This window comes from Entelurus aequoreus, linkage group LG16 (genome assembly GCF_033978785.1).
Source record: "Entelurus aequoreus isolate RoL-2023_Sb linkage group LG16, RoL_Eaeq_v1.1, whole genome shotgun sequence".
NCBI classification, from domain to species: Eukaryota; Metazoa; Chordata; class Actinopteri; order Syngnathiformes; family Syngnathidae; genus Entelurus; species Entelurus aequoreus.
Window position 1 is genome coordinate 23507798 of NC_084746.1, and position 20365 is coordinate 23528162.

Genomic DNA, 20365 nt, shown 5'->3' on the forward strand with positions numbered 1-20365 from the left:
GCTAATTCGGGACAGCACATCCTGACCATAAAAGGAGAAGTTTGTGTGTAAGTGTCTGGAAAACGACTGCTTTAAGTCATAACTTAAATGTTGATGTTGACTACACATGTAGTCTCTTCTCAAGGATAGGGCTATCACTTTTGCACTCCAAAGTCCCAATTAGGCCCTCTTTTCTACGAGAAGTGATCCAATCCCCCGTCAAAATCAAACTAAGGGGCCTTATCTTATTATGTGCTCAAACTGAAATACCACTATTTAATCAAACCTGGTGGTTTGCTTTCTCCAAGATGAATATAAATATTCACCATATGCAAAACATAATATGAGTTACTTAATTCACTTCACTAACACAGACAAACTATTTTTAGCAGCGCATTGTCACAGAGAGCTAACAAGCTTGTTGCTGCTACAGTGATATCTGCTGGTGAGCACATTTTTCGCCTCAGTGCTCGTGAAAGTGTATTCTAGAACATTAATAATGTCTCTCACCTTGATAGCAGAAGGATAAAGACATAAGCCGACAAATTGATCGACTTTGGCATCCAATTTACGAACTACACGAAAAGATGCTGAGTTCTTCACGAGGATTATGAGTCATTCATCATTTAAACGGTAATATATGAACATCCTAGCAGTCGGCATCCCAGTGACAGCAGACATTGTACAGTAAGCGAGGTTTTATATTATGTTTGTTGGCTCTCATGAAGTCTACAGTGAGTAATAATCAGTGTTGTGGTTGAAGAAAAAGAGAACGGCGTGATGAGTTTTTTAAATTAATGCACCGCTGTATGCCTAAAATTATCAACATTTGTAAATATTACATATTATGAATGTGTCTATTACTACATTACATATGTACTTACAGTGTGTATATAAAACTTTGATGGAGGTGTTCGGATGTTTTTTTAAGCACTGTATAGGCAGAATAGAGCAACTCCCATATGCTCCACTGTATTTGATTGCATTTATTTATTAGTTAGAATGCATCAAAAAAAGAAAAACATATGAGTGCTTGTCCAACACAAAGATTGTGAATGATAGGCAAATTTAAAAACAAATTGCAGTTCCCCTTTAAAGCTAATACAAAACTCCAAACCAGTAAAGTTGGCACGTTGTGTAAATCGTAAATAAAAACAGAATACAATGATTTGCAAATCCTTTTCAACCCATATTCAATTGAAGAGACTGCAAAGACAAGATATTTAACGTTTGAACTGGTAAACTTTGTTACTTTTTGCAAATATGAGCTCATTTGGATTTTGAGGCCTACAACATGTTTGAAAAAAGCTGGCACAAGTGGCAAAAAAGAAAGACTGAGAAACCTTCGATCCCTCAGGCGGTACTGCATCAAAAACCGACATCGGTGTGTAAAGGATATCCATGCAAGCAACGTTTTTTTCATGGACGCCCCTGCTTATTTCAGCGAGACAAATCCAAACCATATTCTGCACGCGTTACAACAGCGTGGCTTCGTAGTAAAAGAGTGCGGGTACTAGACTGGCCTGCCTGTAGTCCAGACCTGTCTCCCATTGAAAATGTGTGGCACATTATGAAGCGTAAAATACGACAACTTAAGCTGTACATCAAGCAAGAATGGGAAAGAATTCCACCTGAAAATTTTTTACTGGGTGTTGTTAAAAGGAAAGGCCATGTAACACAGTGGTAAAAATGCCTCTGTGCCAACTTTTTTGCAATGTGTTGCTGCCATTAAATTCTAAGTTAATGATTATTTGCACAAAAAAAATATGTTTCTCAGTTCGGACATTAAATATCTCATCTTTGCAGTCTATTCCATTGAATATAGGTTTAAAAGGATTTGCAAATTTTATTTGCGATTTACACAACGCGCTAACTTCACTGGTCTTGGGTTTTGTACTTTACAGACACTGTAATATTTTCATGTTTTTCAGTCAGTACGGCTAATGCTGTAGGAGTGTGTGTGTCTTTGTGTGCAAGGCGATGAGTTAGTACACTATAGAAAACACTTCCTTTGTGTTTGCTCTTACAATACCAATGTCGCTACAGCTTGGTTACTATGCAGGTTACGGAACGTAAATTGACAGTTTTTTAATGCATTTTTAGAGTGATTTAGAGGCAAATTGGTTTGCTCGCAAATTCGAATGAGACAATTGTTCTTGTCTCTCAGAAGGACTGTGAATGATAGGTAAAATTCCAAAAAAGGGCAGTTCTCCTTGAAAACTAAACCTGAAGGAAATTCCGTCGTTACATTCATGCCGCTCTCATGTGTAAATGTCATTGGCGCATGAGTGCGACACCTTTTGTGGTAGACACAGAGGCACGGGAGTCTGGCTATGGTGTCTCCTTGCTGTAGCTCCTCCAGACAGATCACACACTCGCCAGCATCCCTCGCCAACACATCATCTGAGGTAACAAGCACACACAAACAGGTCAAACTATCCAATATTCACCCCAACAACAACAAAATTAAAGTTTCCACCAGCAACAATGAGAAGGTGGTGGTGTTAGGTGTTGAGATGTTGTCAGAGAAACACAATCAAATCAAATCAAATCAACTTTATTTATAAAGCACATTTAAAATTTACCACAGGGGTAGCCAAAGTGCTGTAGAATGGGCAGGTTAAAAGATAATACGAGTACCGAGCAAACACAACACAACACAAAGAAAACACGATAAAAAATAAATAAATAAAATAAATAAAAACATAAAAACAGGTTCACAGCAGGTGTATTATGGGGCGCCATTGCAGGATGGAGATCACTCAGTGTTAAAAGCCATGGAATAAAAGTATGTTTTTAAGAGAGATTTAAAAACAGGAAGAGAGGAGGCTTGTCTAACACTCAGAGGTAGGTCGTTCCAGAGCTTGGGAGCAGCAGCGGCGAAAGCTCTGTCACCTCTAAGCTTCAGCCTTGTGTCAGGGACTGTCAGTAGCAGCTGATCGGCTGATCTTAGGGATCGGGTGGGGCAGTAAGGCTGAAGGAGGTCGGAGAGATATGTTGGCGCAAGGTTGTTTAGACATTTAAAAACAAATAAAAGGAGTTTAAAGTTGATTCTGTAACGCACAGGGAGCCAGTGAAGGGACGCTAATATAGGGGTGATGTGCTCACGTCTGCAGGTCTGTGTTAGCAGGCGAGCAGCAGAGTTCTGCACGAGCTGCAGGCGGGCGAGGGAGGCCTGGCTAATGCCTACATACAGGGCATTGCAGTTGTCTAAACGATTCGAGATAAAGGCGTGGATTAATTTCTCGAGATCATGTCCTGATTGAAGCGGTTTCACTTTTGCTATTTGGCGTAATTGATAAAAGCTTTTTTGAACGACGCTGCTGATTTGTTTTTCGAATTTAAAATCTGAGTCAAACTTTACCCCCAGGTTTGTGACACAGTCGCTGAGATACGGGGAGGGAGAGCGACTTGGACCGAACAACATAACTTCTGTTTTGTCTTCATTTAGGCTCAGGAAGTTAGCTGAAAGCCAGGCTTTGATGTCGTGCAGGCAGTCAATAAGACGTTGAACCGTTGAAATATGAAGCGACACATTTGAAGGGTTGTCACGATACCAGTATTTCAGTAGTCAATACCAATACTTATGAAGTATTACGATTCCTGATTGCAGTATAAGCTAGAGTGGGAAAAATGATCGATTCTCTGATGAACATGGGTGATTTAGGAATCAATTGACAAATGTCCAAACATGGATTATTTACGTATGTTAATGAAATTAATAAAGACCGTTCTAAAATTTTCTATAAGTTTGTTCTAGGTTTGGTTCTAACTAACCATCAGAGAAACATTAGCTAAGATTCTTTTAATGTTATGTTGTTAGCTAGTTTGGCGCAGACACAAGACAAGCTATGCTAGCCGTGGCGCTAAGCTAGCTTGAATGCGAAGTAGAGAGACAACAAAATAATAAATCCATTGTACACTTTAACAGAAGGCTAATTGGAACCGTGTTACAGCAGAGAGTACCCAGGGAATTAGCAAGTGGTTTAGTAAATCAGGAAAGACAATAATTATGCTGTCAGTCAGTACGTTCAAAAAAGAACAGTAATATTCTAAAACTCCCGGCATAAATTATGGAATCGCCAGACTTGGGAGGATGTTCATTGTTTAATTTTGTAGAAAAAAGTCACATAACAGACATAACACAAAACTTTAGTCATTTCCAATGGCAACTTTCTGGATTTAAGAAGCCAGCTGTAGAAAGTGGATGGATGGATAGAATAAATCCAGAAAAACAATTGTAATAGTCACAATGATTTTCATTTTTTAGATCAAGCAGAGTGAAAAATTAATAGAATCACTCAATTTTGATGAAAAAATGTGGAATCACCCTGTAAATGTTCATTTCCAAAGCAAACACCTGCATCAGATTAAATATGTCGAGAACTGTTTCACCAGGTGGATTGACGTGAATCATGGTTCCAACACGAGATATGTCATTGAAACAAAGGACAGGATTATCAAATATCTTAAGAAAGTAAATCATCACGCAATGTCGCAAAATATTAATTGTTCAGTCAGCTGTCTAAAATGTGTCTAAAATCTGGACCAAGTACAAGCAACATGGGAAGGCTGTAAAAGTCAAGCACACCAAGGAAAACATCCAAGCGTCAAGACAGAAAACTTAAGATAACAGAAAGTTCACACCAAAACAAATGGCCGGAACCTGGAGTCACCGCCTGTGACTGAACTGTAAGAAAGTGCCTATAGGAAATTGAATTTAGATACAGAAAAGCCAAACAAAAGCCATCATTAACGCCTAAACATAAAAAAAATGTGGTTACAATGGGCTGAGGAAAAGCAATCGTGGAATATGGATGACTGGATGAAAGTCACATTCAGTGATGAATCGCAAATCTGCATTGGGCAACGTGTTGATGCTGGAACTTTTGTTTGGTGCCTTTCCAATGAGATTTATAAAGACGACTGCCTGACGAAAACATGCAAATATCCACAGTCATTGATGCCTTCTCAGGTAATGACACTGGGAAGATGTCTGTCATTTCATTACATCCTCAATAAATGCACGTTTACATAGAAATTTGGGACACTTTTCATATTCCATCAATCGAAAGGATGTTTAGGGATGTTGACATATGTTTTTCCCCCCAAGATAATAATGCATCTTGCTATAGAGCAAAAGTTGTGAAATCTTCCCTTGGAGAAAGATACATAAGGTCAATGTCATGACCTGCAAATAGCACAGATCTCAATCTACTTGACAATCTGTGGTGGAAATTGAAGAAAATGTTCCATGACAAGACTCCAACCTGCAAAGCTGATCTGATAACTGCAATCAGAGAAAATTGGAGCAAGACTGATGAAGAGTACTGTTTGTCACTGGTAAAGTCCATGCCTCAGAAACGGCAAGCTGTAATAAAAGTCAGATTTGGTGCTACAAGTCATTAGAGGTGTGTTGTAGTGTTTTTTTGTTTGTTTGGTTTTCATTATTCCATAATTTATTTCTCTGAATTGAGTAACTATATTATTTTGACAGGTGTTGGTTGTATAACCCCCAAGTATATCAAAACAAACAATACTGTGCTTATAAACATGCTAATAAATAATAGTCAACTATTTTACATTCTAAAAATAACAGCAGTGGTGTGGGTTCTTCAAATATAGAAAACTATCAATATTCTTTCAATATGGAGGTAGTGTGATGTCATATCTTTTGTGATGAAATGAACTAATAAAAAGGCTAAAACATATATTTAAAGGCCTTCTGAAATGAATTTTTTTTATTTAAACAGGGATAGCAGATCTATTCTATGTGTCATACTTGATCATTTCGCGATATTACCATATTTTTGCTGAAAGGATTTAGTATAGAACATCGACGATAAAGATCGCAACTTTTGGTATCTGATAAAAAAAAGGCTTGCCCCTACCGGAAGTAGCGTGACGTAGTCAATTGAACATATACGCAAAGTTCCCTATTGTTTACAATGATGGCCGCATGAAGTGAGAGAGATTCGGACCGAGAAAGCGACAATTTCCCCATTAATTTGAGCGAGGATGAAAGATTTGTGGATGAGTAAAGTGCAAGTGAAGGACTAGTGGGGAGTTGAAGCTATTCAGATAGGGAAGATGCTGTGAGAGCCGGGGGTGACCTGATATTCAGCTGGGAATGACTACAACAGTAAATAAACACAAGACATATATATACTCTATTAGCCACAACACAACCAGGCTTATATTTAATATGCCACAAATTAATCCTGCATAAAAACACCTCAGTGTTTGTTATGCTAGCTCCTAGCTCCTATGCTAGCTCCTAGCTCCTAGCTCCATAAAAGCCGCCAATCCAATCCAAACACCTGCACAACACACACAATCACTCAGCCCAAAAGACCGTTCACCTAACCCAAGGTTCATAAAGCTTATATATTTAAACAAAGTAACGTACGTGACGCGCACGTACTGGCAAGCGATCAAATGTTTGGAAGCGCAGTTGCTACTCACGGTACCTGATATTCAGCTGGGAATGACTAAAACAGTAAATAAACACAAGACATATATATACTCTATTAGCCACAACACAACCAGGCTTATATTTAATATGCCACAAATTAATCCTGCATAAAAACACCTACGTGTTTGTTATGCTAGCTCCTAGCTCCTCTGCTAGCTCCCAGCTCCATAGAACACGCCAATACAATTCAAACACCTGATCAACACACACAATCACTCAGCCCAAAAGACCGTTCACCTAACTCAAGGTTCATAAAGCTTATATATTTAAACAAAGTTACGTAAGTGACGCGCACGTACGGTCAAGCGATCAAATGTTTGGAAGCCAAAGCTGCATACTCACGGTAGCACATCTGCGTCTTTGTCATCCAAATCAAAGTAATCCTGGTAAGAGTCTGTGTTGTCCCAGTTCTCTACAGGCGTCTGTGTATCGAAGTCAAAAGTCCTCCTGGTTAGAGTCTCTGTTATGCGAGTTCTTCGATCTTGACTGCATCTTTCGGGAATGTAAACAATGAAACACCGACTGTGTTGTGTTGCTGCTGACTTCCTTCGCAAAATACGCCCGCTTTACACCGAGAACTTTCTTCTTTGCTTGCTCAGCTTCTTTCTCCATAATGCAATGAACATAATTGCAACAGATTCACCAACACAGATGTCCAGAATACATCCAGAATGAGATGAAAACATCTATTTCGTATTGGCTTCAATGTGGAAGCCATACCCGTGTTCTACTGGCTACATCACGCGCATACGTCATCCTCAGAGGCGTTTCGAACCGGAAGTTTAGCTGCAAATTCAAAATGTCACTTTATAAGTTAAGTATTGGCATGTGTTGCAATGTTAAGATTTCATCATTGATATATAAACTATCAGACTGCGTGGTCGGTAGTAGTGGGTTTCAGTAGGCCTTTAAAGACACATATTTGTTTGTATTTGTTATTAACACAGTATCAAATATTCAGCCTTTTCTCATTACGTTTTTTTTTTTTGTTACATTTTTGCATTTAGGGTTTTCTACAATGTGCCGTAAAAAACCCCCATTGTGTTCAGGAAATGGCCCCGAGGCCACACTTTGCCTCCCTGGTGAAATAAGTAAAGCAGTGGTGTTCAAAGTGTTGCCAAACGACAGAAGAATGTCTCTAAGCTGTGTTTTCTTCGCACTTATGGAAGTTATAAAGGTTGTCTTGCACGCTTCCGAAGATTTTCTGCACGCTTTGGTAATGCACACTCCCTGGGCTTGTGGTGGCGGATCTACGCTCTCACTTGCACAACAAATACTTTGGTGACCGCTTGTCTTTGATGAGCAAATAAATGCATGTCGCAAGATACACCTCACTTTCACTTTTAATAGGTACATCTGCTCGCTAAATATAGCACCAAAATGGCTGAATTTTATTTCTGGCAATACGGACACGTATGAGGTGTGTTGTGAAGCAGAGTTACATCACACCTACAGTTGTGCGACACTGACACACTTCCATTATCATTTGTTTATGAGCAAGGGCCAACCAAAAGCCCAAAATGTGCATTTGTGACAAGCTTTCATGAATAAATAAATTGTGTTAGATGTAAATATAAAAGGAATACAATGATTTGCAAATCATTTTCAACCCATATTTAGTTGAATATGCTACAAAGACAACATATTTGATGTTCAAACTGATAAACCTTTTTTTTTTTGCAAATAATCATTAACTTTAGAATTTGATGCCAGCAACACGTGACAAAGAAGTTGGGAAAGGTGGCAATAAATACTGATAAAGTTGTGGAATGCTCATCAAACACTTATTTGGAACATCCCACAGGTGAACAGGCAAATTGGGAACAGGTGGGTGCCATGGTTGGGTATAAAAGTAGATTCCATGAAATGCTCAGTCATTCACAAACAAGGATGGGGCGAGGGTCACCACTTTGTCAACAAATGCGTGAGCAAATTGTTGAACAGTTTAAGTAAAACCTTTCTCAACCAGCTATTGCAAGGAATTTAGGGATTTCACCATCTACGCTCCGTAATATCATCAAAGGGTTCAAGAATCTGGAGAAATCACTGCACGTAAGCAGCTAAGCCCGTGACCTTCGATCCCTCAGGCTGTACTGCATCAACAAGCGACATCAGTGTGTAAAGGATATCACCACATGGGCTCAGGAACACTTCAGAAACCAACTGTCAGTAACTACAGTTTGTCGCTACATCTGTGAGTGCAAGTTAAAACTCTCCTATGCAAGGCGAAAACCGTTTATCAACAACACCCAGAAACTCCGTTGGCTTCGCTGGGCCTGTACTAATCTAAGATGGACTGATACAAAGTGGAAAAGTGTTCTGTGGTCCGACGAGTCCACATTTCAAATTGTTTTTGGAAACTGTGGATGTTGTGTCCTCCGGACCAAAGAGGAAAAGAACCATCCGGATTGTTATAGGCGCAAAGTGTAAAAGCCAGCATCTGTGATGGTATGGGGGTGTATTAGTGCCCAAGACATGGGTAACTTACACATCTGTGAAGGCGCCATTAATGCTGAAAGGTACATACAGGTTTTGGAGCAACATATGTTGCCATCCAAGCAACGTTACCATGGACGCCCCTGCTTATTTCAGCAAGACAATGCCAAGCCACGTGTTACATCAACGTGGCTTCATAGTAAAACAGTGCGGGTACTAGACTGGCCTGCCTGTAGTCCAGACCTGTCTCCCATTGAAAATGTGTGGCGCATTATGAAGCCTAAAATACCACAACAGAGACCCCCGGACTGTTGAACAACTTAAGCTGTACATCAAGCAAGAATGGGAAAGAATTCCACCTGAGAAGCTTAAAAAATGTGTCTCCTCAGTTCCCAAACGTTTACTGAGTGTTGTTAAAAGGAAAGGCCATGTAACACAGTGGTGAACATGCCCTTTCCCAACTACTTTGGCACGTATTGCAGCCATGAAATTCTAAGTTAATTATTATTTGCAAAAAAAAAAATAAAGTGTATGAGTTTGAACATCAAATATCTTGTCTTTGTAGTGCATTCAACTGAATATGGGTTGAAAAGGATTTGCAAATCATTGTAATCCGTTTATATTTACATCTAACACAATTTCCCAACTCATATGGAAACGGGGTTTGTATATGGAAACACTGGATCATTTTTGTAAAGACAGCAGGCATTCTTTGGCGCAGACTCAGTGCCCACACGCGAATTAACACCATTTGCGTAGGAAAAAGTGTACAGACGATACTGAAAAGAGCAGGTATTGATGTATTTTCTGCTTGTTGGTATCAACTTGGTTTTGAAGTTTTCATACTTTTGACAAGCTCCAAGCACCAAGACCATGACAATCATTGGACTAAAAATAAACAAGCAGCAGTCCTCTACAACAGTGGTTTCCAACCACCGGTCCGGGGACCGGTACCGGTCCGTGACACAATCGCAGAGAAACATTAAATCATTTATAAACGACTGCATTTTCCCCAACTTAACTTTCACCTGTCCCACTCGACACACCAATAAGTTCATCAAATATATCAAATTGATGTTCATAGGAAGTTGCCATTTGTTATAACTTTGTGACATGATACAATGCACATTAATGAACATGTAAAATATAAATGTGACAGATTGTAGCCAAATGCTGATTTCCAATCCCCAGCAGGTTACTATCAACCTGCTGGGGATCTCATTGCAAAGAAACAAGCCCAGCTCCCACTAAATCAGCGTTATAGTTAATTGCATTTTTCATGCACTTATTTTTGCTGTGTTTATCTGGCACAAGTGGAAAGCCGGTCCCTGAAAAAGATGCCCACATTAAACCGGTCCGTGGTGCAAAAGAGGTTGGGGACCCCTGATCTACAACATACATATAGTACTTGCATACATTATCTTCAGAAATAAATAGTAGTTGTTGAATACCTATTTGCTATACTGAGGAATAACTCATTCATTCTATTTATTTAACTCTTTTCCCGTCATGATGCCTCTAAAGCGGAAGGTACACTGTTCAATGGCAGTGCTTAAAAAAAGTGAAAGTAGACATGGTCAAATACTGATAATAAGGTGTAGAAATCAACAATGGTTGCACGCTCGGTGTCATGATCTGTTTCCTGTTGTCTTGTGTTTTGTTCCCCATGTGCTCGTTTGTCTCATTAAAGGCCTACTGAAACCCACTACTACCAACCACGCAGTCTGATAGTTTATATATCAATGATGAAATCTTAACATTGCAACACATGCCAATACGGCCGGGTTAACTTATAAAGTGCAATTTTAAAATTCCCACCACACTTCCGGTTGAAAAACTCCTTTGGATATGATTTATGTGCGTGACGTCCCAAAAGCAACGGAAGTGGTTGTACCCCATCGGACCCGATAGAAAAGCCTCTTGTTTTCTTCGACAAAATTCCACAGTATTCTGGACATCTGTGTTGGTGAATCTTTTGCAATTTGTTTAATGAACAATAGAGGCTGCAAAGAAGAACGTTGTAGGTGGAATCGATCGGTGTCTTAGCGGCTAAGTACAATACTTACAGCAACACAACAAGGACTACTTACTACGCCTAGCCGATGCTTGCCGCCAAACCCACGGATGAAGTCCTTCGTCGCGCCGTTGATCGCTGGAATGCAGGTGAGCACGGCTGTTGATGGGAAGATGAGGGCTGGCTGGCGTAGGTGGAGCACTAATGTTTTATCATAGTTCTGTGAGGTCCGGTTGCTAAGTTGCTAAATTAGCCTTAGCGTCGTTAGCAACAGCATTTTTAAGCCTTACCAGGCTGAGAATTTTTGACCGTGTAGTTACATGTACATGGTTTAATAGTGTTGTTGGTCTTCTGTCTATCCTTCCAGTCAGGGGTTTATTTATTTTGTTTCTATCTTCATTTGAGAACGATGCTATCACGTTAGCTCAGTAGCTAAGTGTGTCACCGATGTATTGTCTTGGAGATAAAAGTCACTTTAAATGTCCATTTCGCGTGCTCGACTCTCATTTTCAAGAGGATATAGTATCCGAGGTGGTTTAAAATACAAATCCGTGATCCACAATAGAAAAAGGAGAGAGTACATAGTTCTGTGAGGTCCGGTTGCTAAGTTGCTAAATTAGCCTTAGCGTCGTTAGCAACAGCATAGTTAAGCCTTACCAGGCTGAGAATTTTTAACCGTGTAGTTACATGTACATGGTTTAATAGTATTTTTGATCTTCTGTCTATCCATCCTGTCAGGGTTTTTTTTAATTTAGTTTCTATCTGCATTTGAGACTACTGTGCTATCACGTTGGCTACGTAGCTAGGTTAGCTTCTATTTTTTTAGCTTCGAAAAGCTGAATATTATTAATCGTGTATTTACATGTTCATGTTTTAATAGTATTTTTGATCTTCTGTCTATCCATCCAGTCAGGGTTTTTTTAAATTTAGTTTCTATCTGCATTTGAGACTGATGCTATCACGTTGGCTACGTTGCTAGGTTAGCTTCTATTTTTTTTAGCTTCGCAAAGCTGAATATTATTAATCGTGTATTTACATGTTCATGGTTTAATAGTATTTTTGATCTTCTGTCTATCCATCCAGTCAGGGTTTTTTTTTATTTAGTTTCTATCTGCATTTGAGACTGCTATGCTATCACGTTGGCTACGTTGCTAGGTTAGCTTCTATTTTTTTAGCTTCGCAAAGCTGAATATTATTAATCGTGTATTTACATGTTCAGTCACTGTGAATGTCCATTTCGCGTTCTCGACTCTCATTTTCAAGAGGATATAGTATCTGAGGTGGTTTAAAATACAAATCTGTGATCTACAGTAGAAAAAGGAGAGAGTGTGAAATTTAATGAGCCAGCTTGTACCTAAGTTACGGTCAGAGCGAAAAAAGATACGCCCATCACTGCCTCTCAAGTCCTTCACTGTAACGTTCCTCATCTACGAATCTTTCATCCTCGCTCAAATTAATGGGGTAATCGTCACTTTCTCGGTCCGAATCTCTCTCGCTCCATTGTAAACAATGGGGAATTGTGAGGAATACTAGCTCCTGTGACGTCACGCTACTTCCGGTACAGGCAAGGCTTTTTTTTATCAGCGAGCAAAAGTTGTGAACTTTATCGTCGATTTTCTCTACTAAATCCTTTCAGCAAAAATATGGCAATATCGCGAAATGATCAAGTATGACACATAGAATGGATCTGCTATTCCCGTTTAAATAAAAAAAATTCATTTCAGTAGGCCTTTAAGTCTTACCCTGGTTTCCATAATCATCTCTCTCTTTCCCCTGTGTCTAGTCCAGATGTATTCATTTGTCCAATTAGTCTTTGTATTTAGTTCTTTGCTGTATCGTCGTTGTCTGATCGTCACATGTCATTTGTTGTCATTTACTCTTCAAACTAGTGCTGTGTGTGTTTGTCACTTGCCGCTGTATGAAAAGTAATATATAAGGAGATGATGGTGGCGTCTGCCGGCCCACTGGAGTGCATGGTGGCGTCTGCCGGCCCACCGGAGAGCATGGTGGCGTCGGCCGGCCCACCGGAGATGATGGCGCCTACCGGCCCACCGGAGATGATGGCGCCGTAGGTTGCAGGCCCACCGGAGAGGTTGGTGGCGTCTGCCGGCCCACCGGAGAGGATGGTGGCGTCTGTTGCAGACCCACTTGAGATGATGGCGCCGTCTGTTGCAGACCCACTTGAGATGATGGCGCCGTCTGTTGCAGACCCACTGGGGCGAGAAGTAGCTGTGCCTCCCCAGCTGTACAGCCACCCATAGCCCCCCCCCCTCAAGGGACGGATCCCAGACGTCCCCAGACAGGCCCACAGACGAAAGGGATGGGTGGGAGAGGGCTTAAAATGCGGCCGAACCCCTCTCCAATTTAGCCATTAGCGCTACAATCCCGTCAAGCCTCTCCGCCATGGAAATCTCTGCGAGGTTCGTGTTAGGCTGGATTATTATGTCAGGGTGTGTTGGTGACGAACCCCAAGATGCAGAGAAGGCGGCAGGCATTGTACGAGAAAACATGATTTAATGTCCAAAATATAAAACATAAAGAAAAGACACAAACCATGAACTAGGAAGGGACAAACTGGAAACAGTGAACAGTAGTGATGGGTCCGGCAACCCCGATGCATCGGCGCATGCATCGAGCTCACAGAGCGAAACCCTGTGTCGGTGCACGTACCGCTTTTAGAAAGTCACGTGACCGATCATGAGCTGTTTTGGTCACGTGACCGATACGCGAACTGTGTTGCACTGACGCCTCCTCTGTGCCCTGTTAGCAACATTCCCTCTAAGGTGCGCGCCTGCGCAATTGCGCACTGCTCAAGCGTCCTCTGCGCACAGCAAATATATGCCGTGCACCAAATCAAACCCATCTGAATTCTTAACAAAATAAACACATTTATTCTGTGTAATTTTGCAATGCAACTCTGAGTGACAGTGACAACAAGTGGCCCTAACGGTGTTCGTCAACACCGTTCAATTGAACACCGTTCAATTATTTTAACGTCTATCGAGATGCTTCGAGGACAGGAATTATATCGATCACTTTATTGAGCAAAACTGTTTATATTCGGCCATAACCACACCAAAAACATGAGTAAAAAACTTCTATCTCGAAAAACTAGTCATTGTCTGCCGTACAAACCAGGCCAAAACCAACTTGTCATTTGTCACCAACACGCATACCACTAAACCACTGGTGCGTTTATGGCCACACAAAAAGTCGGACAACTCAAACACCACACAAAGTTAAACTATGACTCCTCAGTCATAAGTGTGCTTATTCTACTGTAATTTATTATTAATGTTAATTTATTAATATTAATCATGGAATGCTGTTACTAGAGAAAGTTACAGGAATGCACTTCATCCTATGCTTACATTTCATTGTGCAACATGAGGATGTTTAAGGGGAACTAAATGTGATCTCTGAAAGGGGTACAAATGATTTCCAAAGCAGGACCCTCACCCAGACATATTGTACAATACTAATCCATAGCTTATGAAAAACAAGGTTTCTTTTATTTTCATTACAAGTGGGCCAAATCACTAATATTACAAAATAATCTCATGAAAATGACTCCTCTCATTTGAGAGTTATTATAAAAGATTTGTTTGAGACAGGTGTGCTGCTGGTATTGCCACGTGTGATGTTGCTCACATGTGCTCCACTGAATGCTCAGGGAGTTTTTGTGTTTGCTCAGACACATGAACAATTAGAGGGAACATTGCCTGTGAGCGGGTCTTTTATACAGCCGGAGAAATAATAACTAAGAAAAATAATCTACAATTGAATACGTTGGAAAAACTGTTTTTTTTAAATAAAAATGTGTAAAAAAAAAAAAATTAAAAAAATTCACAGTCCACAAGCATCCTCATTCACAACACGTTCTCTTAGTTTTCCATGTTATGATACATGTTCACATTATTTATTGACTGTATCTAAAAAAAGCTAAAATTATATTTTTATTTAAATGAAGACTTTAAATAATCCTAAATGAAATACAATGACTTGGTTTATATTATTGTATATACTAGGTCATAAAATCAGTGTCAGTTGAGTCGGTCCATAGGTTGCCTGTAGGTATTTTTAATGTCCAGCAGATGTCAGTATTTAGTGACACAGTATCGACACAGTATCAATACAGTTTTGCAATGTATCGAAACGCTTCATGACACCTCATCAACCCATCACTAGTGAACAGGGATCCAGCAAACAGGGACTAGGAACAAAAAGACAGTAAGCTACAAAATATAGCTTACCGCATACAGCTACACTGATATTGACACGACAGGTCGGAACGACAATAATCCAGCCCTGACTGGAGGGGAAGGCAGGTTTAAATAGCAGCTGGCTGATTGACACCTGGTGTGGCCAGGTGCCAATCAGCCACAGCTGAGGGGACAGCACTCAGAGAGACAAACAGGAAACTGAACCAAAATAAGAGTGCTGACAGGAAATAAAACAAACACAGAGGAAAAACTCAAACTTAACCAAACTGTCAGGGACAAGCCTGACACTTTTGACTCAATCAGCCAAAGTAGTGGCTTTTACTTGAGTAAGTTATTGTATTTTACCCGTGGATTAGTGGCGATTACGCCAGCGTTTTTGTGCTTGTTCTATAGCTCATGCTAACGGCTTTGGCGGTGCTCCCTCATTGATTACCTGGCACAGTTCACAATGTGGGCCTGCAAACCTTTTAATTGGCTAACACTTCCCTGGTTGATCCTCCTCCTGGTCAGTCATCATCCTGTGGCCGGTCTACACTGATACTCTGTTGCCAAGCTTCTGTGCCTCCGCTGTCACCTGCTTGAGCCCACACCTTCATTGCTGCACCTCCACCCGGACAATACTTGCTTTCATCGCTGCAGATACATCCACCGTAGATCCTGTAGGAACTACCACTACAACGACCCGACTGCAATATCATCTTTTTAGTCTAACTCTCGTCGCCCAGGTCAAATCTGTAGGACTATTGATCACAGCACGTTAACCAGCCCAGTCAAACCAGCTAACAACACCACCATCAACTTTGGTCTACTAAACATCCGCTCACTTAGGAGCAAGGGACACATATTATCCAAGGACCCTCACGAACCGCAAGATTGACTTCCTCTGTCTAACTCAGTCCTTCCCAAATAGTGGGGCGGGCCCCCCTGGGGAGGCGCGGTGCGATGCCAGGGTGGCGCGTCTGACCTTAGGAACATGCTTTTTTTGCCGTACCAGAATATGATGAAGCTTATGTAGCACTTGCAGGGCTCGAATTTAAACAAGGCAACTGCGGCAAGTGCCGCCTCCGCCCTTGTCGTTTTCCGTAATGCCCTAAAAAATTGACTAGCATCGGCGGCAAGAACATGCCATGACCGCCCTTGACTTTTGACTTGTTAATGAACGAGGGATCTAACAGTAAACGGTGTAATGATAATTTGTGATACAATTCCAGATGGTTAATAATACCGTCTAATTTTTTTAATTACTGAAAAACCATCATTTATTAATGCATTTTAGACAACACAAAGTCAGGCACATGCGCACCAGCGTCATTTGGCTTGATAATCATGGTGGACAAACTACACAGACTTTGCTCTGGAGATTTCCCCTCAGAGTAAACAGAGCCAAGCGCTTGATTTAACATAATTTTCCCTCGCTTCTCGGGGTGTGTTTAAGAGCGCACTGCTGTGTTTAGATGGAGACAGGTGTGAACAATATTGGAGACAGACGCACTTGTCCCCACACTTAAAGTATACAGCGAAGGAAAAAACTATTTGATGTTGCTTTTATTTTCTAAACAAAGCGTCCATCAGCTGCTGTAACAGAGTTAATGACGTGAGGAAACATGCAGCAGGCGATGTGTCGTGAAGGTTGTCACAACTTGTTTATAAAGTCTTTAGTTTGTTTACTGAGATGTTAACATACAACATCAGTACTAGCTAAAATATTTTGTCATCTCATCGAACTGAACGCAGGCTGTGAAGATTGTGTATTCGATGTAAGAGGTGTCACTCCTCTTTATTTTTGTTGGCCAAACTGTTGTACTGAACCACTAGGAAGCGTTGGAGAAGAGCAAAGCTTGTTTATTAGACTTCATCTTCATTAGTCAAACTGCTTTGAGTTTTATATTGATATCAAAAACACCATGTTTTTTTTAAATATTTGTTTTTTTCATGTCACACAGGTATTACTTCAAAAATCATTCATGTGACACAGCCTTTTTTTAATGTTTTATTGTGTATAATTAATTCCTATACGATATATTTCTGCTGAAACTCTTAACACTAGTGTGCCGTGAGATACAGTCTCGTGTGCCGTGGGAGATTATCTAATTTCACCTATTTTGGCTAAAAATTTTTTTGCAAACCAGTAATTATAATCTGCAAATTATGTGTTGTTGTTGAGTGTTGGTGCTGTCTAGAGCTCGGCAGAATAACCGTGTAATACTCTTCCATATCAATAGGTGCTTTGTAGATGTAGGAAACAGCGGGAGGCAGTGTGAAGGTAAAAAGGTGTCTAATGCTTAAACCAAAAATAAACAAAAGGGGAGTGCCCCTAAGAAAAGGCGTTGAAGCTTAGGGAAGGCTATGCAGAACTAAACTAAAACTGAACTGGCTACAAAGTAAAAAAAACAGAATGCTGGACGACAGCAAAGACTTACTGTGAAGCAAAGTCGGCGTCCACAATGTACATCTGAACAAGACATGACAATCAACAATGTCCCCACAAAGAAGGATAAAAACAACTGAAATATTCTTGATTGCTAAAACAATGTAAATGCGGGAAATATCGCTCAAAGGAAGACATGAAACTGCTACAGGAAAATACCAAAAAAAGAGAAAACGCCACCAAAATAGGAGCGTAAGAAAATAACTAAAACACTATACACAGGAAAACACCAAGAAACTCACGGCGTGATGTGACAGGTTGTGACAGTACACCTACTTTGAAACAACAGCTATAATGATGCATGCTTGGTTATGGTTTAAAGTCATATCCAACAATTGCGACGACGACTTTTTACTGTCAACTGAGTTTCGTTTTTGAATGATTTCTGCTGGTGGTGTGCCTCCGGATTTTTTCAACGCAAAAAATGTGCCTTGGCTCAAAAAAGGTTGAAAAACACTGATCTAGATGTACATATAAATGTACATGACTTAAAAAATAAATAAAAATACCTCCCTCTAAATGTAAAAATAGAGATAAAGGCATCATGTCATGACAAAAAGCTGACAAGTTCATATTATTAATGAATAAAAAAATAATAATTTGTCTTTAGATATATGAATAATGTTTATCTATAGCCTTTTTATTAGACATTACAAATGACATGATGGTATTACGTTCACACCCCAACACTGCCTTACCTAACAATCAGTAATCATGATTTCAATATTGATAACAATAATCTTAATTATTACTTTGGCCATAATTGGCAGCCCGAGATCTCATACATGAACACTATTTTTATCTATATGAACACAAAGTGCAGTTCCGTCTTATGGCCATCAGATGCCATCTTTCAAAATGTATATATATATATATATATATATATATATATATATATATATATATATATATATATATATATATATATATATATATATATATACAGTATATGTATATATATATCCATCCATTTTCTACCGCTTATCACTTTTGGATATACATAATATATATATATATGCACATATACATACAGTATTTATGTGTATATAAATGCATGCATGCTTTGGAGCCCCTGCCTTGAAAAAAAATTATGTTTGCCTTGGTGCCCTAAAATATGAGCCGTCCTTTAAGGCAACACTTGCCTTGACCTTAAAAAGTTAAAATTCGAGGCCTGACTTGGCTTCACTTTAACCACGGTGGGAGACGAGGAAAGACCGGTGTGTTGTTTCCTTTAATGTTAATAATCTTACAATGTTATGCAGAGGTATAGTTACAACAATTTTATTGACAAATTATACTATTTATAGGGGGGGCGTAACAGAAAATATCTGAGAAGCACTAGTCTAACTGAAACATGGCAACTTCCAAATGACTTTTCGCAACTAAAATAATCCACTCCTTCTGGCTTTGTTTACATGTGTCGTCCCCGTGGCAACGTCCGGGGAGGAGGTCTCGCGGTGATCTATCGCGAGACGTGGAAAGTCATTCCACTGCCTGTGCCCGCATCCACCTCATTTGAATGCACTGTTTAAGCTTCCTGATCCCACTCCCACTACTGTTGCTTCTTTTTACAGACCCACACCCCAAGCAATATTGCTCACACACGTATTCACTCTTTCACCTCAAGTGATAATACTCAGTGATGTCAACATACATATGGACAGCAGCAACGTACCTCTCACCAAAGATTTTTCATCATGCTTGGACAGTTTTGGTTTTTGTCAATACATTAACTTCCCAACACACCAAAAAGGATATCTTCATCGGTTGTCCTAGTCTCAACCGCTGTCATCAGCTGTCAAGCAAATGAACTACATTTAACTGACCATTTCCTTCTTTCATCTAAAGCCACCTTCTCCCTCACTACTGTTAAGTCTCCACGTCTCGTAAAAATTCAGAATATCAAGGATATCATCATCAACACCCTCTGTTCCAATATTGACAGTATTAATCCGCTCAGTATTCTGGACCATCTATGCTCCCCCGATGAACTGGTAACACATTATCATAAAGAACTAAGCAGCATTCTAAATTCACTTGCACCAGTCTGTCTTTTTTACAACAAGCTTAAAAAATTAAAGACTAAAGGTCGCCGGCTTGAGCAATTCTATAAAAAGACTGGTCTCACCATCCACAAGGAATTAATGCACAAAACCCATACTCTACTCTACAAGGACTCTAAATTAGATTGCATTATTACTCCAGCCAAATCACTGCCAACGATGGTCACACCAAGATGATCTTTTCATTATTTAACAACAATTTCCAACCTCAGGACTGCCCCCTCCCGCTGTACTCAGCTGGCACCTGTAACTCAATAATGCTCTTTTTTACAAAAAAAAATAATCACAATATTCATGAACAACTTTGCTCCACTTCTGTGCCTCTTTGCTCACCTGAACCTTCTCCACACTGCCAGCCTTTTTCTATTTTTGTACTCCCCACTCCGTCAGAAATCTCAGACCTCATCAAAAAAGCCCTCCACAGATCAGTTAGATCCCCGTCCCTCGACCCTGGTCAAAGCATGCCTCTCCTCTCTGCTATTATTCACTCTTAATTTTCCACTGGTATTGTTCAGCCACTTTTTTTAAAATAGCAGCTGTTTCTTACATTTTTAAGAAACCGGTTCAGATCCCAACAATTACAATAACCTCCATTTTATTTCCAATTTACCTTTCATCTCAAAAAAACTGTTGCATCCCAATTGCACCTCCACCTAACCCGGCACGCCCTCTATGAACCTTTCCAGGCTGGTTTTCGCTCCCGTCACAGTACAGAAACTGCCTTGTTAAAAATCACTAGGTTGTTAG

The 20365-nt window shown here is 40.0% G+C and overlaps 1 protein-coding gene across 1 annotated transcript in view; it reads right to left on the reverse strand.

The window, feature by feature from the left end:
- The window catches only part of znrf1 (zinc and ring finger 1), a 114178-nt gene that overhangs the window by 21101 nt on the left and 72712 nt on the right, over window positions 1-20365 (reverse strand). Inside the window, exon 3 of the mRNA XM_062022423.1 lies at window positions 2277-2382. Coding sequence (XP_061878407.1) covers window positions 2277-2382 — 106 coding nt within the window. The remainder of the gene's footprint in view (window positions 1-2276; window positions 2383-20365) is intronic.